At 41.2% G+C, this 27,077-nt stretch overlaps 1 protein-coding gene across 1 annotated transcript in view; it reads right to left on the bottom strand.

The window, feature by feature from the left end:
* Positions 1 to 27,077, bottom strand: part of RADX (RPA1 related single stranded DNA binding protein, X-linked) — a 125,784-nt gene that overhangs the window by 67,127 nt on the left and 31,580 nt on the right. The window contains exons 2-3 of the mRNA XM_089684927.1: positions 18,413 to 18,555; positions 8,556 to 8,748 (exon numbers count right to left, since the gene is read on the bottom strand). Of these exons, the coding sequence (XP_089541053.1) occupies positions 8,556 to 8,748; positions 18,413 to 18,555 (336 nt within the window). The remainder of the gene's footprint in view (positions 1 to 8,555; positions 8,749 to 18,412; positions 18,556 to 27,077) is intronic.

The raw sequence follows: 27,077 nt of genomic DNA, 5'->3' as shown, positions 1-27,077 counted from the left end.
TAAGAATATTGCCAAGACACTGAAACTGAGCTGTAGCACGGTGGCCAAGACCATACAGCCGTTTAACATGACAGGTTCCAATCAGAACAGGCCTCGCCATGGTCAAAGAAGTTGAGTGCACGTGCTCAGCATCATATCCAGAGGTTGTCTTTGGGAAATAGATGTATGAATGCTGCCAGCATTGCTGCAGAGGTTGAAGGGGTAGGGGACAGCCTGTCTGTTCTCAGACCATATGCCGCACACTGCATCTAATTGGTCTGCATGGCTGTCATCCTACAAGGAAGGCTCTTCTAAAGATGAAGCACAGGAAAGCAAACAAACAATATGCTGAAGACAAGCAGACGAAGGACATGGATCACTGGAACCATGTCCTGTGGTCTGATGAGACCAAGATAAACTTATTTGGTTGAGATGGTGTCAAGCGTGTGTGGCAGCAAACAGGTGAGGAGTACAAAGACAAGTGTGTCTTGCCTACAGTCAAGCATGGTGGTGGGAGTGTCATGGTCTGGGGCTGCATGAGTGCTGCCGGTACTGGGGAGCTACAGTTCATTGTGGGAACCATGAATGTACTGCGACATACTGAATCAGAGCATGATCCCCTCCCTTCGGAGACTGGGCCGCAGGGCAGTGTTCCAATGTGATAACGACCCCAAACACACCTCCAAGACCACCACTAACTTGCTAAAGAAGCTGAGGGTAAAGGTGATGGACTGGCCAAGCATGTCTCCAGACCTAAACCCTATTGAGCATCTGTGGGGCATCCTCAAACGGAAGGTGGAGGAGCGCAAGATCTCTAATAGCCACCAGTTCCGTGATGTCATCATGGAGTGGAAGAGGACTACAGTGGCAACTTGTAAAGCTCTGGTAAACTCCATGCCCAAGAGGGTTATGGCAGTGCTGGAAAATAATGGTGGACACACAAAACATTGAGACTTTGGGCCAAATTTGGACATTTTCACTTAGGGATGTACTCACTTTTGTTGCCAGCGGTTTAGACATTAATGGCTGTGTGTTGAGTTATTTTGAGGGGACAGCAAATTTACATGTTATACAAGCTGTACACTCACTATACATTGTAGAAAAGTGTAATTTCTTCAGTGTTGTCACATGAAAAGATAGAATAAAATATTTACACAAATGTGAGGGGTGTACTCACTTCTGTGAGATACTGCATATACATACAGCCATGTCCTCTACCCCCCCCCCCCCCACACAGCCATGTCCTCTACCCCCCCCCCCACAGCCATGTCCTCTACCCCCATCACCACACACACACTACCAATCACCTATTATAACTGCCTTGTTAAGTTAACAATTTTAATGCCAAGTTTAATATAGCATTAAATATTTACTTAATAAGGCAGTAATGATCAGTGCCTATAGTAGCCAATCATATTTTATCCTTACTTTATCAGTCAGATTTTTCCTTATTCAGTGTAATAATTACACTAAATAAGGAAAACAATTAAAATAATCAATAAAAGCAATTGATCAGACTTTGATAATAAAAATAAAATAAGGGTAAAATATGTTTGGCCACTATAGGCACTTTAGAACTCATTGTTGCCTTGCTAAATATTTTAATGCTACAGTTAGGTCCATATATATTTGGACACAGGCACAATTTTAGTTTTTTTTCATGTATTTACCAAAACATTCAAGCTATAGCTATAGAATGGATATGGGCTGAAAGTGCACACTCCCAGGTTTAATTTGAGGGAATGTACATCCAAATTGGAGGAAGTGTTTAGGAATTACAGCTCTTAAGAGTAGCTATCCCCCTTTTTCAAGGGACCAAAAGCAATTGGACAATTGAATCAAAAGCAGTTTCATGGCCGGGTGTGGGCTACACCTTCGTTATTTCTTCATCAATTAAGCAGGTAAAAGGTTTGGAGTTGATTTTAAGCGTGGTATTTGCATTTGGAATCTATTGCTGTGAACCTACATCATGCACTCAAGGGAGCTGTCCATGCAAGTGGAACAGGCCATTGTAAGGCTTCAAAAACTAAAATTCTTCAGAGAGTTAGCAGAAAAATTAGGAGTGGCCAAATCAACAGTTTGTTACATTCTGAGGAAATAAGAATGCACTGGTGAGCTCAACAACATAAAACGGCATAGATGTCCATGGAAGACAACAGTGGTGAATGATCGCAAGATCCTCTCTATGGTAAAGAAAAACCCATTCCCAACATCCAGACAAGTGGACACTCTCCAGGAGGTGGGCGTATCACTGTCAAAGTCTACAATCAAGAGAAGACTTCATGAGAGCAAATACAGAGGGTTCACCAAAAGGTGCAAACCATTAATAAGGTTGAAAATATAAAAGCCAGATTAGACTTTGCCAAAAAACACCTAAAAAAGCCAGACCAGTTCTGGAACAGCATTCTTTGGACAGATGAAACGAAGATTAATCTGTACCAGAATGACGGGAAGAAAAAAAAGTGTGGAGAAGGCTCGGAACACATCATGACCCAAAGTACACAATGTCATCTGTAAAACATGGTGGAGGCAGTGTGATGGTATGGACATGCATGGCTTCCAGTGGCACGGAGTCATTGGTGTTTATTGATGTGACAGAAGCAGCCGGATGAATTCTGCAGTGTTTAGAGATATACTGTCAGCCCAGATTCAGCCAAGCTTATTGGACGGCGGTTCACAGCACAGATGGACAATGATCCAAAACACACTGCAAAAGCAACACAGGAGCTTTTGAAGGAAAAGAAAAGAAGTGTAATATTATGCAATGGTTGAGTCAATTACCTGATCTCAACCCAACTGAGCATGCATTTCATTTGCTGAAGGCAAAACTAAAAAAGGCACAAAGACCCACACACAACAAACAACTGAATGCAGCTGCAGTTAGAGCCTAGCAAAGCATCAGAAAGGAGGAAATCCAGTCTTTAGTCATGTCCATTGGTTCCAGACTTCAGCAGTCATTGCCAGTAAAGGATTCTCAACAAAATATTAAAAATGAACATTTTATTTATGATAATATTAATTTGTCCAATTACATTTGAGTCCCTGAAAATAGAGGAACTGTGTATAAAAATGGTTGCAGTTCCTAAAATTTGTACTTGATATTTATGTTCAACCCCTTGAATTAAAGCTGAAAGTCTGCACTTCAAATTCATTTGGATTTTTTCATTTTAATATAATCTGGAGGCATACAGAGACAAAAGTATTAAAATTGTACCTGTGTCCAAATAAATATATATATAAATATATATATATATATATATATATATATATATATATATATATACACACACATACACCTAACTGTATATTAAATATAGCATTAAAAAAATTAATACTAATGATTGACTCATTTAGGATGCAAACACTTACAGCAGAGCACAGCACTGGACGGGAGTGGGAGCTGGCCAAGTTATTATTATTATACAGGATTTATATAGTGCCAACAGTTTGCTCAGCGCTTTACAATATAAAGGAAGACAATACAGCAACAATACAGTTCAATACAAGAGGGTTAGGAGGGCCCTGCTCATTGGAGCTTACAATATAAGAGGGAGGGGCTGGTGGTACAAAAAGATAATAACTGTGGGGGATGGACCGGTAGGAGGAATAGAAGATTCCGTTATTAGTTGAAGGCAGGACAGGCTTCCCTGAAGAGAGAGGTTTTCAGAGATCACCTAAAAGTGGGCAGAGTAGGCGATAGTCAGATTGGGGTAGAGCGTTCCAGAGGATGGGAGAACTTTTCCTATTAACAAGCTTGTGATTGGTTGCTAGGCGGTCCGAGCAACCAATCATCAGCTAGTTAACAGGAAAAGTATACTTTGCCAGCTCCGGCCCAATGCCCCCCCAGCCACATCTAGTTTTTCGCCGACTCCCATATGCCAGGTCGTATGCGAACATAAAGACAGAAGCTGGGAGGAGACACTGTTCCCGTTTAACCCCGCCTGCCGGAAGCACTCACCCCCCCTATCACGATGCAGCTCCACACTGGGGACAGAGGCTTGGAGGAGGACTTGGCTCCTTTATAACACTGCCTGCCAGCCGCACCCACCCCCTCTCACAATGTGGCTCCACACTGGGGACAGAGGCTGAGAGGAGACTCGGCTCCTATATAACCCAGCCTGCAAGTGGTGCCCGCCCCCTACTCGCAACGCAGCTCCACACTGAGTGCTCATTCTCTGCTAAGAGAATGACGGGACAGAGGCCGGGAGGAGACTAGGCTCCCGTTTAACCCCACCTGCCGGAGGCACCCCCCTCCTTCGATGCAGCTTCACACTTGCCCTCAGCTTATTTTCACTCGCCGAATGCGAGCGAAAGTTGAGGGCTGAGTATATATAATATATATATAATTTTTTTTTGGTGCAATCGAATATTACTATGCAATCATTATCAAATAGGAATAAAAAGAAGAAAACAAAATGTAACAAAGTATAAAATGTATAGGGATATCGTCGATGAACATCCTACAAAAAATTCAAAAGAAATGCATGTCTACCAAATTATGCACTGATTTGCATGTTCATGAGGGAAATAAGTATTTTTTCCCCTATCATTCAGCAGGATTTCTGGCTACCAGGTATCTTTCATACAGGTAACAAGCTGAGACTAGAAGTGGTCTCTTAAAGGGAGTGCTGCTAATCTCATTTTGTAACCTGTATATAAAGACACCTGTCCACAGGAGCAATCAAACAATCAGATTCCAAACTCTCCACCATGGCAAAGACCAAAGAGGTGTCCAAGGTTGTCGGACAAGATTGTAGACCTACACAAGGCTGGACTGGGCTACAAAACTATCACCAAGCAGCTTGGTGAGAAGGTGACAACAGTTGGTGCAATTATTCACAAATGGAAAAAACACAAAACAACTGTCAATCTCCCTAGGTCTGGTGCACCATGCAAGATCTCACCTCGTGGAGTGTCAATGACCATGAGAACAGTGAGGAATCATCCTAGAACTACATGTGAGGATCTTGTCAATTATCTCCAGGCAGCTGGGACCACAGTCACCAAGAAAACAATTGGTAACACACTATACCAACAAGAATTGAAATCCTGCAGTGCCCGTAAGGTCCCTCTGCTCAAGAAAGCACATGTCCAGGCCCGTCTGAAGCTTGCCACTGAACATCTGAATGATGCAGAGGAGGACTGGTTGAAAGTGTTGTGGTCAGATGAGACCAAAATTGAGCTCTTTGGCATCAACTCAACTCGCCGTGTTTGGAGGAGGAGGAATAATGCCTATGACCCCAAGAACACCATCCCAACTGTCAAACATGGTGGTGGAAACATTCTGCTTTGGGGGTGTTTTTCTGCTAAGGGGACAGGACAACTGCACCGCATCAAAGTGATGATGGATGGGGCAATGTACTGTCAAATCTTGGGTGAGAACCTTCTTCCCTCAGCTAGGGCATTGAAAATCGGTCATGGTTGGGTGCTGCAGCATGACAATGACCCAAAACACACGGCCAAGGCAACAAAGGAGTGTCTCAACAAGAAGCACTTTAAAGGTCCTGGAGTGGCCTAGCCAGTCCCCAGACCTTAATCCGAAATCTGTGGAATGTAAAATCTGTGGAAGGAGATGAAAGTTTGAGTTGCCAAACGTTAGCCACCAAACCTTAAATACTTGGAGAGGATCTGCCAAGAGGAGTGGGCTAAAATCCCTCCTGAGATGTGTGCAAACCTGGTGGCCAACTACAGGAAACGTCTGACCTCTGTGATTGCCAACAAGAGATTTGCCACCAAGTACTAAATCATGTTTTGTGAAGGGGATCAAATACTTATTTCCCTCATGAACATGCAAATCAGTGCATAATGTGTTAGACATGCATTTCTTTTGAATTTTATATATACATACACATATATATGTATATATATATATATATATATATATACACACATACACACACACACACACACACACACACACACAGTAAGTCCCTGACGTACGAACATTCGAGTTGCGAACTTTCACAGATACGAACGGACCTCGCATTACGAACATTCGTAGATGCGAACAATTTGCGGAAGTAGCTCATGTGTCTGCTGGACATCGTGACAGCTGCGCTGCTGTGTGCTTATTGTACAGTGCAATAGTGTACTGTACAGGATGTCCAGAAGCAAGAGGAAAGGCAGTGGTGATGTGGAGGGGACTGCTAGGAAGCCCAAAACAATAACCATGGAAACAAAAGTGAAAATAATTGAGAAATTGGACCGAGGCGAAAAGATGGCAGACATCGCTCGTTCTTATAACATGAATCATTCAAACATTGGCTCAATTCTAAAGAACAAGGCCAAGATCATGGAACATGTGAAGTCTGCTGTGCCTATGAAATCAACAATAATATCCGAAAAGCATGGCAAAGTGATAGAGGAGATGAAGAAACTTCTCAGCGTGTGGATGCAGGACCAGCGAAAGCGTCGCGTTCCAATCTTTTTTTTGCCAGACATTGATGGTTTAACAGATTCAAGGCTAGAGCCAACCTTCACAATATAAAAGTAAGTGGTGAGGCTGCGAGTGCAGATACCATAGCTGCCCAAGAATTCCCAGCAACACAATTATTGACGAAGGTGCTTATTTACCCCCTCAGGTTTTTAACGTCGATGAGGTGGGACTGTACTCGAAGAGGATGCTAGAACGAAGTACATCAGTAAAGATGAAAAGGTGATGCCAGCCTTCAAAGCAGAAAAACAAACAGACTTACTTTGTTGTTTGGTGGCAATGCTCTCAGTGATATGAAACTAAAGCCTTAGTTGACCATTCAGACCCAAATGCCCTCAAAAACATAGTCAAGGGCTCTCTACCTATTGTGTGGAAGAGCAACTCCAAATCCTTGGTTACACAGGCCATTTTCCATGACTGTTTTTTCCACCACTTTATCCCAGAGATAGAGAAATATTGTTTGGAGAAAAATATCCCCTTCAATATTCTTTTGCTGCTTTACAATGCACCAGGTCACCCCCAATTCATGGATGACTTTCATCCCAAGGTCAAAGTAGTGCATCGGTCACCAAATACTACAGCGTTCATCCAACCTATGGACCAAGGAGTTATTGCGACTTTCAAGAAATATTATTTACGTCACACTTTTTCGTCAGGCAGTGGAGGCTATTGATGAAACCGGAACAACCTTGTGACAATTTTGGAAGGACTAGAACATCTACAAGGCCACAAAACATATCAACTTTGCTTGGCGTGAGGTTTCGGCTGTCACCATGAATGGGGTTTGGAAGAACCTTTGCCCGCAGTTTGTTAATGAACTTGAGAAGATGGGTAAGGAGTCCAAAGAGGTCTGCAACACCTTAGTGACCCTTAGCACGAAGCTGGAGCTAGATCTGCAAGAGGGCGACTTCACTGAACTCCTTGCTGTGCAACATGAGGCGCTTACTAATGAGGACCTGATGGAATTAGAAGCCCAGCGAAAAGACAAAGAGAGCCAAGAGGAAGATGTAACTGAAGAACCAAAGAGATTCACAATACAGGAAATGGCAAGGGAATTCTCTTTACTTGAAGAGGCACTGTAAGTTTTTGCGGCACAGGACCCCAACATAGAACGATACACAAAGGTTGCAGCAGCCATTCAGAATGCCATCCAGAGCTACAGAGTCATTTATGAGAAAAAAAGAGCTACTACTCAGACATCATTGGATCATTTTTTCCCCAGAGGGTAGACAGAATTGAATCCATCAAAAAACCTGTGTCATCAACATCAGGTATGGGCCAAATTCCATCTTGCCCATCTCCTATTGCTGATGATCCTTCAGCTCCGTCAAAATCAGGTGTGGGCCAAAATTCCATTTTGCCCTCCATCTCCTATTGCTGATGATCTTTCAGCTCCATTAAAATCAGGTGTGGGCCAAATTCCATTTTGCCCTCCATCTCCTATTGCGGATGATCCTTCGGCTCTGTCAACATCAGATGTAGGCCAAATTCCATCTTTTTACCAATTTTATTAGGTATATTTTGCTACCCGGTGTGATCTTCCACTGCTGTAGCCCATCTGCTTCAAAGTTCGCCGTGTTGTACATTCCGAGATGGAATTCTGCATGCCTTGGTTGTAACAAGTAGTTATCCCAGTTACTGTTGCCTTTTTAGCATCTCGAACCAGTCTGCTCATTCTCCACTCACTGGATATTTTGTCATTTCGGACCATTCTCTGTAAATCCTACAGATGTTTGTACGTGAAAATCCCAGTAGATCAGCAGTTTTCGAAATATTCAGACCAGCCCGTCTGGCACCAACAACCATGCCACATTTAAAGTCACTTAAATTTCCATTTCTTCCCCATTCTGATGCTCAGTTTGAAGTCATATTCACCACATCTAGATGTCTAAATGCCTTGAGTTGCTGCCATGTGATTAGCAATTTCTGTTACCAAGCAATTGAACAGGTTTACCTAATAAAAGTGGCCAGTGAGTGTATATATGTGACTGCTTGTGCTGTAAGCATGCACAATCGATTTTTGTACTTGTGCAGGGAAAAGCAAAGGGCAATGGCGCATAAGCAATGAGAAGTGTATAAACCCACACTGCAATAAATGACACAATCAACTGAGGCAAATCACATTACCTCAGAAATACTTTACCAAGATTAGGCAGTCTCTTCACCTGCGAATTTCCAGTTGTTGGGAGAGTCCTGTTTGGGTAGCTATTCTTCAAAGCATACTGCTGGAGTAAGATAACATTGCCAATCTGAAGTGTGTTGTACCATTCCAGACACAAATAGTTCCACATCACCATGGACATCATACCAGAGTGATCGGCAACTTCAAAATAGGCCTAGAAACGGGGGAAAAAAAAAACAAAAAAAAAAAAAACACACACACATGGACAATCATTAGTAAATCAGCAAGTTACATGAACATATCTTCAGATCTTAGTATAAATCTCTTGAAGGTAAATGGGGATTGCCTTCAGCATTAAAAATGCTGCAGTATCAGATAGGATGTTAAGTATATACACTTCTGTTTTCCAGCCCAGCCTGTGGCAGCGGGTTTGAGTTTTGATGAAACCATACATTTGTTTCCAGATAGGTGGGTAAGCAGGGACATGCACAGGTAATTATATGTTTTTATATACAGAATATGCTTTATACACGATTCATATGGTCCACTGAACATGGGTACAGTGGCCTGGTGGGAGTTAGCTAGGGTCAGCTTACACAATATAATATGGATGGTTCATGGTTTGCCTCACTTGATGTCCTGTATTTAGTTCTTATATAAGTTGGGGTGGGGGGGTGTCTCTGCTGTTCTGCCTTCTTTCTGGGTCCCTCTTTCATACCTACCTAAGGGTCACTGCACTGTGGGGTTATAGCCTTTTGGAAGATACTGGATGACATGACTTGTATGGTTTATAATAATTTTGTAGTGGTACAACGATGTTTCGGCCCAAAATAGGATTATCAGTGTTTTGCAGATAGAAGGGGAAAAAAAAAAAAAAAAGTGGGTAAGTTTACCTTTCATAACATGTTAGAAAAGGACCAATCCTTGCTCCCCCACTGACAGCGGGGGAATTTTCTCCTCCCTCTAGCGATGAATATGTTAATACAAATACGCGGCCGTTCGGGCTCCGCCTGCCTGGTCACATCACTCCTTCACAGTATCCTGTGAATGAGAAAACTACATGTCCCGACAACCTTAGTGGCTATCGACTTGTATTTCTCATTGAACTACCACAGCGCTGTGAGCACTGTGGCAGTTCATTGATACTTCCTGTTGGCTTACTTGTAGGGGATGTACGGGCAAGCAGATATACTGACAGGTCTAAAGGAGTCCTGCATGGCTCCAGCGATCTCTTGATCGTTGGTGCAATGCTTTCCAGGATCCTGCAACAACAAAAAAAAAAAACCATCCTATTGTGCAGTAATATTATACAGTATACACACACACAATATTGCCAAAAGTATTAAGAGGCCTGCCTTTACACGCACATGAACTTTAATGGCATCCCAGTCTTAGTCCGTAGGGTTCAATATTGAGTTGGCCCACCCTTTGCAGCTATAACAGCTTCAACTCTTCTGAGAAGGCTGTCCACAAGGTTTAAGAGTGTGTCTATGGGAATGTTTGACCATTCTTCCAGAAGCGCATTTGTGAGGTCAGGCACTGATGTCAGATGAGAAGGCCTGGCTCATAATCTCTGCTCTAATTCATCCCAAAGGTGTTCTATTGGGTTGAGGTCAGGACTCTGTGCAGGCCAGTCAAGTACCTCCACCCCAAACCCGCTCATCCATGTCTTTATGGACCTTGCTTTGTGCACTGGTGTGCAGTCATGTTGGAACAGGAAGGGGCCATCCCCAAACTGTTCCCAAAAAGTTGGGAGCATGAAATTGTCCAAAATGTCTTGGAATGCTGACGCCTTAAGAGTTCCCTTCACTGGAACTAGGGGGCCAAGCCCAACCCCTGAAAAACAACCCCACACCATAATCCCCCCTCCACCAAAAACTTTACACTTGGCACAATGAAGTCAGGCAAGTATCGTTCTCCTGGCAACCGCCAAACCCAGACAAGTCCATCAGACTGACAGACAAGTGTGATTTGTCACTCCAGAGAACAAGCCTCCACCGTTCTAGAGTCCAGTGGCAGCGTGCTTTACACCACTGCATCTGACGCTTTGCATTGCACTTGGTGATGTAAGGCTTGGATGCAGCTGCTTGGCCATGAAACCCATTCCATGAAGCTCTCTATGCACTCGTGTTGTGCTAATCTGAAACCCACATGAAGTTTGGAAGTCTTTAGCTGTTGACTCTGCAGACAGTTCGCGACTTCTTCACACTATGCACTTCAGCATGCGCTGACCCCATGGCCTACCACTTCGTGCTGTTGTTCCCAGTTGCTTCCACTTTGTTATAATACCACTAACAGTTGACCGTGGAATATTTAGTAGCAAGGAAATTTCACGGATGGACTTATTGCACAGGTGGCAACCTATCAAAGTACCACGCTTTAATTCACCGAGCTCCTGAGAGCGACCCATTCTTTCACAAATGTTTGTAAAAGCAGTGTGCATGCTTAGGTGCTTGATTTTATATACCTGTGACCATGGAGGTGATTGGAACACCTGAATCCAATGATTTGGAGGGGTGTCCATACATACACACACACTTTCAATAGAAGTTATTTAATGTCACTGGATATACACTCCCTGGCCACTTTATTAGGAACAACTGTTCAATTGCTTGGTAACACAAATTGGTAATCAGCCAATCCCATTTCAGCAACTCAATGCATTTATGCATCTAGCTGTGCTGAAGTTCTAACCAAGCATTGTAATGGGGGAAAAAAAAAAAAGGGGATTTAAGTGACTTTGAACGTGGCATGGTTATTCGTGCCAGACGGGCTGGTTTGAGTATTTAAAAAACTGCTGATCTACTGGGATTTGCACACACAATCATCTATAGGGAAATCGAGGCTCAAAAGACCAGGTAATGTTTTTCCAATCTTCTACTGTCCAATTTTTTTTTGTTTTCGGACCATTCTCTGTAAACCCTAGAGATGGTTGTGCATGAAAATCCCAGATCACCTTTTTGAAATACTCAGACCAGCCCGTCTGGCACCAACAACCATGCCACATTCAAAGTCGCTTAACAACTTGCCTACCGGGCACGTTTATCCCCTTACCGCCCATGCCAATTTTCAGCTTTCAGCACAATGGACAATTGTGTAGTCATTCAACACTGTACCCAAACTAAATTTTTATCATTCTTTTTTAACAAATAGTGCTTTCTTTTGGCAGTATTTAATCACCACTGGGGTTTTTTTTTGCTAAACAAAAAAGGACCAAAAATTGTGAAAAATTTTTTCTTAGTTTCTGTTATTAAGTTTTGTAAATAACTGATTTTTCTCTTTCATTGACGTGCACTGATGAGGCTGCATTGATAGGCACTGACAGGCATCACTGAGGAGGCACTGAAAGCCAACACAGATGGGCAATGATGGGTACTGATGAGGCTACAATGATCAACAGAAAACTGATGATCAGTGTAGATGACCCCCTGAGAAATGCTGCTTACCGGCTCTCCTCACGTGCTGTCAGAGTGAGGAGAGGTCTGCCGATAACTGGCACTTCACATTGTTGATTGGACACAGCTGGTCACATGGTAAAAGGCGGTTCCGATTGGTCCTTTGCTTGGACAGCTGATCAGTTGTGGCCAAAGAACACAGCAATCACAGATCGTGCACGGCGTGCGTGGGGGGTGTGGTTCTGGGAAAACATCCATGGACGCCCTCCCAGAACAAGCCGACTGCGATGTAGCCATCTTTTGGCTATAGCAAAGTTGGGTAGTGTTTAAATCCCTTTCTTCCCCATTCAGATGCTCAGTTTGAACTTCAGCAAGTCCTCTTCACAACGTCTAGATGCCCTAAATGCATTGAGTTGCTGTCATGTGATTGGCGGATTAGCAATTTGTGTTACTAAGCAATTGAACAGGTGTACCTAATAAAGTGGCCGTTGAGTGTATATAAAAAAAAAAAAAAAAAATTCGGTTTTCGGCCAAGTGCATCCTGAATTTTCATTTTGGTCCAAAATTTATTTTGCTGCACCGCCATAATTTTGTTTTCTATTTTATTTAAAAAGTATTATTTGTAAAACCAAAAATGTATATGTAATTCCTGAAGGAGTGGACTACAAGAAAGAAACATGTTGAGCCATATAACTCTGAAATGAAACATCTGATGGTGAAGATGCATTGTTCCCTTGTTTAAAACTGAACAATATGGGTGTATTGTTTTACTGCATTGTCCTGTGTTTCATCTAAGTTTTGTAAACAAGTGTGCATCCAATAGCTCTTTTATGGAGATGCAGTTACTGAATAAAAGAAACAAGATTATGTGTTAAAAAATATTGCTTTGCTTCAAAAATCCCAGTAAATTTCCAAAAATTGCCTTTAGTAAAAACCTGAATGACACAAACAAAAAAGATAATGACAAAGTGACCGGGAAATGGCAGACAAGAAGTCATTTTGGGTAGCAAAAAAATCGGTTACCTACAAAAGTAGCATCTTAACCACTTCCCGACCAGTCGTTGTATATAAACGACCGGACGGTGGCACTGCAGGGTTGGGTGGCCATTTATAAACGGCCTCCCCGCTCCCTGCTTGTGCGCGCTGCCTGGGAGCGCGAAGCACAGCGATCCAGTGCCCGCTGTATCCTCCGGACACAGTGAAACACCGATCGGACGGGACCTCTGTATGAGGTTCCGATCATGTGATCACTGATTGGCCAATCAGTGATCACATGCAAAGTAGTAAGCAAGATGTCACTTCTGACATCATTTCTTACTATGTGTGAAATCTGTGAATGATCACAGAGGTCACATGGTACAAGGCTATTCACAACAGCCTTGTACCATGTGACAAGCTGTGACCAATCACAGCTCACTCAGTAGTTCTCAATGGCTGCAAGAATGCAGACAGAAAGAGAAATGATTGCTTTTACATCCTATATGGGTGTAAAAGCAATCAGTGTAAAAAAAAAAACAAAAAAAAACAAACAAAAAAACTTCTTCACCCCCCAAAAGTAGTACTGCTAGGGTGACAGTATGTAAAAAAAAAAAAATAAAAAAAAAATAAAAAATTATATATATATATATATATATATATATATATATATATATATATATATATATATATATATATATATATATATATAAAAATTAAAATAAAAATGGAAAAAAAAATGTTTAAAAATTATAGTTTTTGGTTATAAACTAATTTGCCTTTTTTTTTTACTAAAAAGATAACAGAATAAATTTTGCCCAAGATTTATGATTATTTATTTGCAAAATTTTATAAGAAAAACACTTTTTCTAAATTTTTGGACATTTTCATTTACATAGCAAAAAAAATAAAAATCCTAGCGGTGAATAAATACCACCAAAATAAAGTTGATCTGTCTCAAAAAAATGGTAAAAAATTCACATGGGTACAGTGCTGCATGACCGCGCAATTGTCATTCAAAGTGTGATAGCGCTGAAAGATGAAAATTGCCCTGGTCAGGAAGGGGGTAAAAATGTCCGGACTGGAAGTGGTTAAAAAAAATGCAGGGGAAAAAAAAAAATATCAAACCTACGCACCTAAACGGTTGCAGCTGTTCAACCCCTCCCCCCAGCTCTACGATCAAAGACCATTGATTGCGCAGTTCTCAGGTTCGCTCTGAAACCAGAGCTCACAGTCACTGGAGCACCAGGCTGGGGAGGGGGGCAGGAGCAACTGGCTCAAGCACTCTGAGTCAGCTGCCAGTCAGGCATCTGGGTGGACCCAGACATTATTGGGGGGGATCCCCGCAGAACCTGGAGCAGCTCTGTGATGTCAGCTGACAGCAGGCTATAGCCCGCTGTTGGCTGAGTCTCGGTCATGAGAGTGCAGACCTCTAACCCACAGGAGAAGTACAGACAGAAGAGCTTTTGCCATACTTCTTTAAATACGTTTTACATTTCTGCAAATGAGATAACCCACATGCACACTGAGTTTAGCTCCTTTGCATCCAATCTTGGCATTTTCCTGCACCTGGGAGGCATAGGTGCAGAATCTAGCCTCACTGCCTGTAGCCTGTCAGTCTTTAACTACTTCAATACTTCTCTCCTAAATGTAAAAATCTACATTTTATTGCAAGAAAAATTACTTAGAAACACCAAATACCGGTATGTCTCTAATTATACATACATTATAATAATAATAAAAAAATTACATACACACATATATACTGTAAACATATATACACACACACACACATACATATATATGTACACACACACACACACACACACACATATATATATATACACACACACACACACACACACACACACACACACACACACACACACAGACACACTCACATACACCCCCCCTTTTCTTTTCGAAGCAGAGGCCCTAGAGAATAAAAGGGTAGGTGTTGCAATTTTTTTTTATGTCACACGGTGTTTGCACAGTGGTTGTACAAAAACATAATACTCAACTGTTTGGTAAAATATAAGAGATAACGTTACACCAAGTAGATAGACATCCAACAATGTCACGCTTTAAAATTGTGCCGTGAAAATCATGAAACAGAGCCATATTACAGTACTGAATTTCCATAGGTGACGCTTTATAAGTCTTTACAGGTCACCAGTGTAGAGTTACACAGGAAGTCTGGTGCTAAAACATATTGCTCTCACGATATCGTATGCGGTGATATCCCACGTGTAGTGCGAACACTGTTTACATATGCGTGGGCAGCCTATTTACTTGTTCGCCTTCATGCACTAACAGTTGGGGGGGGGAGGGGAGATTTAAATTTTTTTCAAATAGTTTTACATTGTGTCAAATTTTTTTTTCTTTTATCAACTTTATTACTATTACAAGGCATGAACAGCATCCCTTGTGACAGCATGGGCAGTGACATGTTCTCTTTATTGAGAGTTCTGGGGTTTATTAGACCCCAGATCTCTCTTCTGCCCTTGCATGAGTGCAAACCAAGAACGATTTAATCCAATGCTATGGTATAAGCAACCAGAGGACGTATGGGCAAGTCCCTTTGGGGGAAGGGGACAACAGGCTGAAGTCATACCAAGTGGTACTCAAGTTTAGGGCCATTTGATCCAGAAAATGCCCATCCAGCATCCCACAGCTGTGACAAAGGGCTTACAACACTTCCAAATGGGCAGCTCAATTCACCATATCCAAGGCATTAAATTTAGTAGATGGCTGATTCTGAACGGTGAACAGGGTCAAAACACGCAGTTCTGCCTAAGAGAAGGTCAAGTCTGTTTCTCTCTGAGGCACACGATGTCTGCTGCTCCCTTGTTGGAGAATGTAGGCAATGGCAGTGTCACTGCCCACCTGAATCCTTGCCAGATGTCCTCACAGATGAGTGGTCAAGCTTTAAATATAAAACTGGTTCACCCTAAGCTCTAGACAGACCTCCTCCAGCAATTAGGTCTCCTGCTTGATAGTCTTGCCACCCATTGTCAGGACTTTCCGCATCTCTGGAGGGTAGAGCTTCCATGATACTATTGTTGGTTTGGCAATCCACCACACTAAAGAGTCTGGTCATAGGGGTAAGATACATCGGACGGTCAAAGGTCTAAGTCTGTTTGCCCCACACTGCTAGAATTTTGAGATGCAATGGTTTGTCGCGAAACAAGGCATATGTTACTGCCTCAAAGAAGGTAACCATTAAAACCAAGGACTCTTCAAGCAGGCATGAATCAAGTATTACCCCTGGGCCCAGGTAGCTCAGGCATGAGATCCAAGAGACAGACGTTTGTCCAGAGACATGAAGATCCTGGGTCAGGTTTGTGTTTAAAATCAGGTCTAGGCACTCTAACCTGTGAGAAGATTCCAGTGATGACTCAAGTTGAGGATCGAACCTAAGCTCTGCAGAGTCTGCATTTTCCACTGGATGTTGGCTGAAGAGGGTGGAAGGACTAATCCTTTCCACTAGAGATCATCCAGGTAAGCCACAACATGAATCCCTTGAGCAGGGAGAAAAACTAAGATGCGGGCAAGCACCTTAGTGAAAATCCAGGGGAACGTGAACAGGCCAAAAGGGAAGGGCTACAAATTGGTAATGCTGATCACCTACTACAAAACAAGTGCATGGAAGAATCTCAACCTGGTTTTTTCCAGGGGGAACTTTTTAGCCCATAGGGATAAGTTAAATCTTTAGATCCAGAATGGGTGCACTGAATACCCTAGCTGCCATTGTCCTACATGTTGGGTGTCCTTTTTGCTCCTGTACCTTTAAGGAGGGGTGGGCTCCCTCAGGATCACCTGCCCTCAGTCTATCCATTAAATACATGTGCCTCGACTAGGAGGACTCCCAAAATTTGTAGAGTTAGGAACACAGAATGTCGGGGTGCCGCGATGTGGCTCTTTGGCTTACGTATGTATTTGAAAATGTGTGCTAACTGAACCTCTGTTTTTAAATGCATACTGTTAGACAGGTTAATTTGGTTTTTGGCTGGCTGACATGTTGAACTGGCTATCTTATCCCCCTTTTGATAAGTTATACCTATCCATGTTCCGTGTGGAAAAAGCCATTGTTAGACTGGGGCTGGCAAGTTGAACTGGGTAGCTTTAGTAGTTTACAGTCAGTGGTGACCCTGGCTATCTATGGCCTCTATAAGGTCTGAAATCAACCTGAGAATGAAGTTGTGCATATACAGTGAGATCCAACTTGAAAAGGTCCTGCAAACACACCAGGACACAGCAAGGCAGGGGAAGCTGACACAGGTAAAGTAGCACCATGCAGTCCTCCACCCGGCGTTAATCTGAAATAAACTAAAACGCACCTGGCCCCAAGCTGAGACTAACTGAAAATCTAAACTTGGCCAATGGTTGTGTAGTTCCTAAAGAGCCAGACACTGTACTTCAAAGAACAAAGTCCTTTAGATTTTTGAAAGACCATAGATATCTGAAAAATAGGATGCTCTACATGAACATATTTTGCTGTATCTTTTATAAGTCAGCATGTCAACAAGTTGCTGTAATTTTCTGTATATGCCTAGTGTAGGATTCATTGAAAGCTGTTGGTAGGTATGGGCATTACGAAGATCAAGAATAATCAGCACAATCAAAAACAACTACAGCTGCCCTTTTATCAGCAGGTTTCAAAATAAGATTCTTACCTTTTTTTTTTTTTTTTTTTTTTTTTTTAAAGGGATGCCATTGCTGCTTTCTCCCTTTTATAAAAACTGCAAAATGATTATTTATGACTATCAAACCGCAGTGTGTTTCCTGATGACCCCAATAGTAGTTACAACAGAAAAAAAAATTGCCTATTGAAATGAAGATGCTCTTCAATCTGAGTTGTGAAATTGTTCATCTAGTTGGACTGCAATTGTTTAATGCTAAGCGGACACTCAAATTAAATAGCTCAACATCAAAAACCTAATGGAATAAGGCAGTTTGTAGGACAATGGCCACCCATTCACGGCTGGCTAAATTCATGACCACACTTATTTGAATTCTCTATGATTTTTTTTTTACTTTTGAGGAGCTCTGAATTTTCCTTGATTCAGGTTTCCTGCCTCCCAACTAGATCTGCTTTTTTTTTTTTTTAAATTCTTCATCCAAAAAAATGTACTACTAGTTGTAAGGATGTAAAAGTACCTACAGCATGAGGGGAATCACTGTCTGAAAACAAACAAAAAAAAAAGTTTTGACTTCAAGGAATGCTTTGTCTCAGTGAAATCTTAAAGAAATATCCAATATGAGATTAGTTTTTTCTTGTGTTTCTGATAACGCAGCCTTTCAAAGTGTGTTTATTTTATATTTACCTGAAGTTTCACAATTCTCCTAAAGATATAGTTTCTATTTGCAAAGTGTTTGAAGTGGCAGAAAAACATATATTTCCCCTGTAAATCCATAAAAGATTGGAGATTTATTGAACTAAAATCTATTTTCCCTGTTTCAAAATGAAGTTAAGAAGCAATACAAATAGAGGGATCTTTTTCTTACCTGGTAAGGATATTCAATCTTCTTGTCAGCTTTCCCAAAATATCGAAGTCTGGATTTATGCATGATTCGTACAAGCAGAGGAGGAAGTGGCATTTTTGACCTCCATCTTGGCTCCAGTCTCTGTAGTGAACATACTTTGGACACTAAGAGGAAAGAGAAAATTTTACATTTAGTATAAAAGACAACAATCAAGGGTAGGACTAACCACTTAAAGAGCATTTTTTTCTTTCATATTTTCCAGAACACTTCCTAACCACTGAATCGATCATTTTAATACAACTCTCCTGAAAATTGACAGACACACCATATTAGAAGTTGCCATATTCTGGTTGAAATAGAAAATGCTAATTTGACATAAAAGGAAAATATAATTTTACATGAAACTCTTCCCCGGCCTCCATTTCCTGTAGTGCAACTTGGTGCTTTTTTATGTATCTACTACTGCCAAAAAAAAAGGTGTGTGGAAGAGCAAGGACCTCTTCCCCACAACCCTGGCCTGGTGGTTGTGGGGGTGCCTTATGGGAATCTGGAAGCCCCCTTTTAACCCACCCCCTATGTAAAAAAGCATGCAGTACATATTACCCCTACTCAATTGTCAAAGTAAATAAAAACATAATTTAAAAAAAAAAAACAAACCTTGATGCACATCCAACGCCAAATTTTGTTGTTCAACCATGTTGGTCCAGATCAATCATGATGAACACCACCCGCCAACACAATCACTCCATCATGGGAATGCGCTGCTAAAAGCAGCTGTTAAGGCGCCAGCAGCTGCCGGCCTTGAAGTCTCATTTCCACAGGCTATGTGGCCTACACAGAGTGAATTGGCCATTTGTTTTTGCAGCCAGAGATGCAGGCAGCATATAAAACTATGGGGAAGCAGTGGCACACTGTCTGCATTTGGGGGCACCCGCCCCTGCATACTTGTCAAATTAGAATTAACGGCTGTGTCTGTACACATGCTGCAACCCCATAGAATTTTGTAGGCCGCCTGCACACAGCACCCGGAGGCTCCAACCGCATAAACAGCCAAGTCATGTAGAACAAGCCACATCACCAGTGTGAATGAGGCCTAAAGATGTAACTTAAAATTTACCCTGCATTGGAACATCTCTTCCTCTACACTGCAGTGATTAAAACGCTCATTTTGTCTAGATGTGTATGAATTAGGGAAAAATATTTACTTTAGTTCTCACTCCAGCAAGCTTCCTCCTCTGTATATCAGGTCCCTCAAAGTCACTCCTCAACTGGATGCAGCGAAAATCGGGACTGCATTCTATGTAAGGACGCCAAGGGGCAACCCACATCCTGGTAGCAGAGAAGAAAGCATGTATAGTGCATATGCTTATCCCCCTAGACAAATTAGCATTTTACCCTTGCAATGCAGAGGGAGGGCAGCTGCAAGGTGACATCTTACACTAAAGCCGCATTCAAGCTAGCTCAAAAAAAGGACCTAATGTGTGTGACACACACACACACACACACACACACACACACACACACACACACACCTTTGGTCATTTTACAGGCTTCAAAAAGCTCAAAAGCATTTAATAGAGGTTGTTGCTCGTTTTGAGTGTCTGAGGCTTAAAATGCTACTAAAAGCTAATTTTTTTTTTTATCTTTTATAATTAAAATAACAAACATGTTATATTCACCTGGATCCCAATACAGTTGCACTGTTTAAAAGAATATAATGAAGGGATTCAAGTGAGTCAGATAATGTCCATAGATGTTCACAATAAAATAATGTTCATCATAAGTGCTATGTGAACACCAATAAATTAAAAAAAGCTCACATCAAGTGTCAAAAGTGAATAGACACTATGGTGTCCATCAAATCCTCCATGAGACCCAGTGATGTATAACCAGTGAGCCCACCATCTCAAAACACACACAGCCTACCACCAAGTTGTCAGACCCCAAATTATTGGAGGTTTAACAAAGTGTGAAGCTGCATGGGTCTTGCACCAGGGAACATCCAACATAGGAACACAAGCAGCACCTTAGATAGGAACTTTACTGCAATCTCCCACAGGGGTGTGGACATTTTTGAAAAAAAATACTTGTCCAGGGACTAAATCAGTGTCCCAATCTACTTGTCAAGATAAACAAAATAAATACATTTTAACCAAAACTGTATTTAATTTGTTGGTGATATTAGGAATGTCTGGGGATTTTAAAAACAAAAAGGTGCTTTATGGCATCTTAAACGTTTCATATTTTTAACATTGAGCTGTTTACCTCCTCCTCCCCTCCCTGCCTCTCTCCAGCACCGCACCAAGGAACTAGCAAGGAGGGGAGATACCGTGCAGTGTAATGAGCCCCAAGGGGGGTGTCGGGCTTATCCTTTATCCCTTTCGCTGCCAGAGCTGTTTTTGCACAAGTTTAAAAAATCATTTTAGGCCTAAAGATTACACAAAACCCCAAACATTATATATTTTCTGAAAGCAGAGACCCTAGAGAATAAAATAGTGGTAGTTCCAATTTTTTATGTTGCATGATACAAGTTAATCTTAGGGCACAAAAAAGCAATAAATTACCCTGTTTTTTTGAAAAGAGGAGGTTGCACTGAGTAAATAGATATCCAACTTGTCAAACCTTAAATTTGTGTGCGCTTGTGAAATGGCGATTAAATTTAGCACCCTATATTTTCTATAGGTCGACACTTATAAAGCTCCTTATAGGTCTTCAGTTTAGCGTTACGGAGGAAGTCTGATGCTAGAATTATTACTCTCATTCTGGCGTGCACAGCGATATGTGACATGTGTATCGCAATCGATTTTTCATGCGTAGGCATCCCAGCGCGTGCTTTTATGTTTGTACATGCATATATGTGGTGGGGTGAGGAGCCTCTTTTTTTTTGGGGGGGGGGGGTGAAGGTATGTGCTGGGGTGTAACTTTCATTTTTTACAATTAAAAAAAAAAAATTATTTGTTGACAGGTTCTCTTTATTGAGGCATCCAGGGTCTGCATGTTTCCCCTGTGCTCCACTGAATGTAATGCAGTGCACATTGAACCGCATTACATTGTTTCCCAGCTTTCATGGCCAGGAATCTCTCAACGGGGACATTATGTCACTTCTGGGTTAGGACAAGAAGGGGAGTGTCCGCTCTCCTCCTTGCCCTCTAGCCGACGGCGTTGAGCTGGTCCTAGGCTCACCTACCTGCCTGACACCCAAAACTACATGTACCGGGCGTGGAGCGATAGGAATCAAAAATCTCTGCCGCTCTGCAGTTAAAGGATAAGTTCACCTTTGGGAATATGTTACATGTACCATCCATTTTTAGGGTGGAACATGTAACATGTCCCATAGCCACAGCCGCTGCCACCCCTCCCTCTGACAGATAGTACGGGGCAACTTTTCCTCGTACTGTCTGTCAAATTTTACAACAGTGAGGCCGTGCGAAGTCCGTTAATGAATGAACTGCAATTCCTGACATCATTATCGGCTGTAGGCTTTTAGTTTTCAATTAACTACCACGACGGTGTGGAGCGCCATAATAGTTCATTGAAGCTTCCTGTCAGAATATCTGCTTGCTCTTACATCCTGTATGGCAAGCAGATATTCTGAAAGGTCTGCAGGAGACCTGCATGGCATCAGTGATCTACTGATCACTGGTGCAATGCTCTCCAGGCTCCTGCAGTGGAAAATAAAATAAATGCACATTTTGTTTACCTGCAAAAAAATGTACATTCATTATTTTTGTCTAAAAGGTGAACATACTTTAAGCTCGGCAAGAAAAGCTAAGCCTCCAATGGTGTAGTACCATTAAATATGTATTACATAGCTGCCAGAAAAATTACTTACAAACATCTTCAAATAATAACCTAAAACAATGCAAATGCCACTGGTGCCGGATCCAGCCAAGCAAGGGAGACGTCAGTAGAAGCTTTATCCCTGACGTACGTTTCATTCAAACAGACATTGTCAAAGGGATCAGGTTTATTTTATTTATTAGGAGGTACTTCTATAGCGCTGTCAATTTACACAGTGCTTTACACACACACACACACACACTATATACAGTTGTGCTCAAAAGTTTACATACCCTGGCAGAAATTGTGAGATTTTGTCATGGATATTGCAAATATGACTGATCATGCCAAAAAATGCTCTTTTATTGAAGGATGATGGTCATATGAAGCCATTTTTTATCAAATAGTTGTTTGGCTCTTTTTTAAATCATAATAACAGAAATCACCCAAATGGCCATGATCAAAAGTTTACATACCCTGGAATGTATCTAGCCTAGTCAGTTCTTCCACGTAAGTGCTAACACACTCATTGACTATTTATACACTGACACTAATTGCAATTTAAAAAGCCACAGATGTGGGACATTAACCTTTAATTGGCATTTTAACCCGTGTGTGTCACCTTGTGTGTCTGTACCAAGGCCAAACATTCCAGGGTATGTAAACTTCTGATCATGGCCATTTGGGTGATTTCTGTTATTATGATATAAAAAAAAGAAGCCAAAACAACAATGTGATAATAAATGGCTTCATATGATCATCATCCTTCAATAAAAGAGCATTATTTGGCATGATCAGTCATATTTGCAATATCATTGCCAATATTTCACAATTTCTGCCATGGTATGCAAACTTTTGAGCACATCTGATTGATATATATATATATATATATATATATATATATATATACACACACACACACACATACACACACACACACACACACACACACACACTGTACATTCAAATCAGTCCCTAACCCTCAAGGAGCGTCCAATCTAAGGTCCCTAACTTACATTCATACATACATACACATACTAGGGCCAAATTTAGACAGGAGCCAATTAACCTATCAGCATGCCTTTGGAGTTTTATTTCTTCTGGCACCAGATCTCTTTGCGATTTTCAACTGGGATATTTGGACTTTTTTGCCATGAATATTATTGCCATTCTATATAGGTTTTCATTTTTCTTACTTTTTTTTGTAAATTAGCACTGCATTTACTTTCTATATTTTGTTTATGGCCAACATTTTTGCTAGCTGCTTTTTAGCAATTATTTAACCATTAGCTCCTAGTGCAGGTTGTTATTGTATTTTTATTGATATTCACATAGCACTTGTGATGGACATCATTTTATTGTGAACAACTATGGACATTTTCTAACTCACTTGAATCACTTCACTATATTCTTTTACACAGCGTAAATTTATTAGGATTCATATATTGTGCATTTGCATTTTTGTGCCTCTGAGTGCAGTTGAGAAGATTTGGTATTTTTTGTTATGCCTTTTTCTTGTTTAGTATGTTTACACTCACTTGCTCTGTGCAATAGTAATGCAGCCGTGCACAGAGCTGGATCTCTTCTCCCCTCTATTCCCCTTCAAACAGGGAAGAGTAATGACAGAGAAATATAAAAAATATAAAACTATTTTTTAATTTAATGCAAGCAATGCATGAAGGTAAAAAACATCCTTAACTTTAGTTTCGCTTTTTTTCAAACCATTGGAAAGCTAGTTACTGAGAATAAAAAACTGTGTCAAGGACGTTTCCTTGCATTTTTTCACACATGTTCATGTGCTTCCAGGCACTCCCAACTGAAGTCTATTGTGGTAACAAATGCTTGCTCCTGTACTTTTTCAAGCTACAAACAACACTACGCTCAGGTGTCAACAGGCACAACTGAAATGGGATTTTGTATATTGAGCGTTTTGGAGCATTGAGCTACAAAACGCTCAGGAGTAAATGTGGCCTATACTACAAGACAAATACAGGAAAAAAGCGCAACAGCCTAGTGTGTTACCACAGGACTTTAATTTTAAAAACAAAAAACAATAGAACAGAATCCCAAAACTACTCAGAAAAATAAATCAATTGCATGCAAGAGTCAAAACAAGCTACCAGAAGCATATCCATTCACTATGGTGCAGCTTACACGTTTCGAGGGCAAGGCCCTCTTCCTCAGAGCTCTAAATAGGGCCTATATGCATATAAATGCAGGCAAGACTTTAATTGTGCCATTGACATGGAGCATTTAGAAAATATAATACTGCATGCGCAAGATCCAATTATAAACTCTAAACATGACTACACCTGTTTTAATTACAGATCTTGTTTAGAAAAGTGAAATGTGGGAGGGGCCATTGTGCATGAGCTCTAAAGTCCAGCATTATGTAGCATATGAATTTGTATTGTGCTACTTACATTAAGGGCTGATTATAATAATAATAATAATAATAATAATGTAGGACATAGTATGCATAGTATTGTCTGACCATTTGTTTTTTAAATGTCAGGACATTCCTAGTTCAATGAACTCTGCATGGCTGCCAACTATTTCAGATGTTTATTCCTTTAACAAGAATATGTGACTACAGTCCAAAATAAAACTGGTTGCTATTGGCAACAGCTGCATTTATTCCGTCTAGTCTACAGATTGCTTTTATGTGACTATCATTACAGCCACAATGTTTGAACCGTTGCAGTTACTAATAGTGTTCTCAAAGTGCTGGGTGGGATGTGAGGCCACAACATCTGCAGATTACAAATAATGAGGCCCATTTGATTGCAATAAACTTTAATGGCACCACTGAAAATCATGGATCATCAACTAGAGGTTTGATTCCGAAGCGAAGTAAAATTAAGAAAAAACAGAGTATTTGAACAGGACTGCTCTAATTTTAAAAATGGACATACTTTTATCATTTTCCTGGAAGAGCGAGCTCTGATACCACAAAACAGAATTTAGTCTGATAAACAGATATTGATCCTATCTCTGAGGCATGACACAACTTGTGTACATTGTTCTGGACTGTTGGTGGCAAGTCTGCTGTGATGCAAGCTGCTCTCATTCTGTCTCTAAGCACTGCTTTAGTTTTATTTGATTAGGTAAAACAGCAGGTAGGACCAGTACAGGAATTATTTTCTGTGTTTTTAGACGTACATTCTGCCTACTTGTGCCGCACTGGAATAGTCCAAACCAAACATGCAGGTATCACACACGGTGTGCACAATTATTAGGCAAGTTGTATTTTTGAGGATTATATTTAATTATTGAACTACCAATCCAAAAATGTTAATAAACCTCAAATCTGAGTAATTAAGAAAGTAAACGTGATATTTTGGGTTTCTTAGGAGAATATCTATGTGTGAACAATTGTTGGACAACTATTAGTGTGCAGAATTTATTATGCAACTAAATGAAAAAATTAATTTTTTTCCATCTCACTTGTTTATTTTCATCTGTTAAACTGAGAACAACAAACAACTCACAAGGTACAAATAAACATTTCTGACATTTAAAAAAAAAAAAAATATCAGTGACCAATATAGCCACCCTTTTCAAAAACAGTCATAAGCCTTCCATTCATGGAGACTGTCAGTTTCTTGATCTGTTGACGATCAACTTTGTGCAGCAGCAACCACAGCCTCCCAGACACTGTTCAGTGAGGTGTTCTGTTTTTCTTCACCGTAAATCTCCCGTTTAAGAAGGGCCCACAAGTTCTCAAAAGGGTTTAGGTCAGGTGAGGAAGGGGGCCATGTCATTTTTATCTTTAAGACTTTTACTGGCTAACCATGCAGTGGAATATTTCGATGCATGCGATGGAGCACAGTCCTACATAAATATCATGGTCTTCTTGAAGGATGCAGACCTTTTCTGTACCACTTACTTGAAGAAAGTACAGTTAGGTCCATATATATTTGGACACAGGCACAATTTAAGTTTTTTTTTTTCTTTCCAGGTATTTACCAAAACATATTCAAGCTATAGTTATATAATGGATATAGGTTTAATTTGAGGGTATGCTCATCCAAGTTAGAGGAATGGTTAAGGAATTACAGCTCTTAACCACTTGCCTACCGGGCACTTATACACCCTTCTTTACCAGGCCAATTTTCAGCTTTCAGTGCTGTCGCACTTTGATTGACAATTGCGCGGTCATGCAAGATCGTACCCATATGAAATTTTTATCATTTTTTTTCTCCTCACAAATAGAGCTTTCTTTTGATGGTATTCGCTGCTGGGCACTTTACTTTTTGCACTATAAACAAAAAAGTGCAGAAAATTTGAGAAAAAAGTTTGTTTCTAATATAAAATTTTTCAAAAACAGGTAATTTTTCTTCTTCACTGATGTGCGTTAAAGAGGCAGCACTGATGGGCACTAATAGGCAGCACTGATAGGCAGCACTAATGAGGGGTCACTGATAGGTGGCACTGACTGGCATCACTGCTGGGCAGTGACTGGCGCAACCGCTGGGCCCTGACTGGCGCAACCGCTGGGCACTGACTGGCACAACCGCTGGGCACTGACTGGTGGCACTGACTGGCAGCACCGATGGGCACAGGTGGGTGGCAATGGTGGGCACAGGTGTATGGCACTGCTGGGTGGCAAAGGTGGGTGCACTGCTGGGCACTGATCATCAGGGCACTGATCATCTTTGCCTTGATGATCGGTGCCAATCCCTGCTCTGACAACTGCCGGTTCTCAGCAGTACTTTCCTCACGCTCTGACAGCGTGAGGAAAGTGCAGCTGAGAACCGGCAATTGTATTTCCCGGTGATCAGCGTGTCATTGGACACGGCTGATCACGTGGTAAAAGGCCGCTGTGATTGGCCTTTTACCACATCACGTGATCAGCTGTGTCCGTAGGACAAAGCGATCATGGAGATCGCCAGGGGCGCACAGG

The sequence above is a fragment of the Staurois parvus genome, unplaced genomic scaffold, assembly GCF_062004578.1.
Source record: "Staurois parvus isolate SC_StPar_1 unplaced genomic scaffold, SC_StPar_1.0 ptg000361l, whole genome shotgun sequence".
Taxonomy (NCBI): domain Eukaryota; kingdom Metazoa; phylum Chordata; class Amphibia; order Anura; family Ranidae; genus Staurois; species Staurois parvus.
This window is presented reverse-complemented; position numbering and strand designations above follow the sequence as displayed.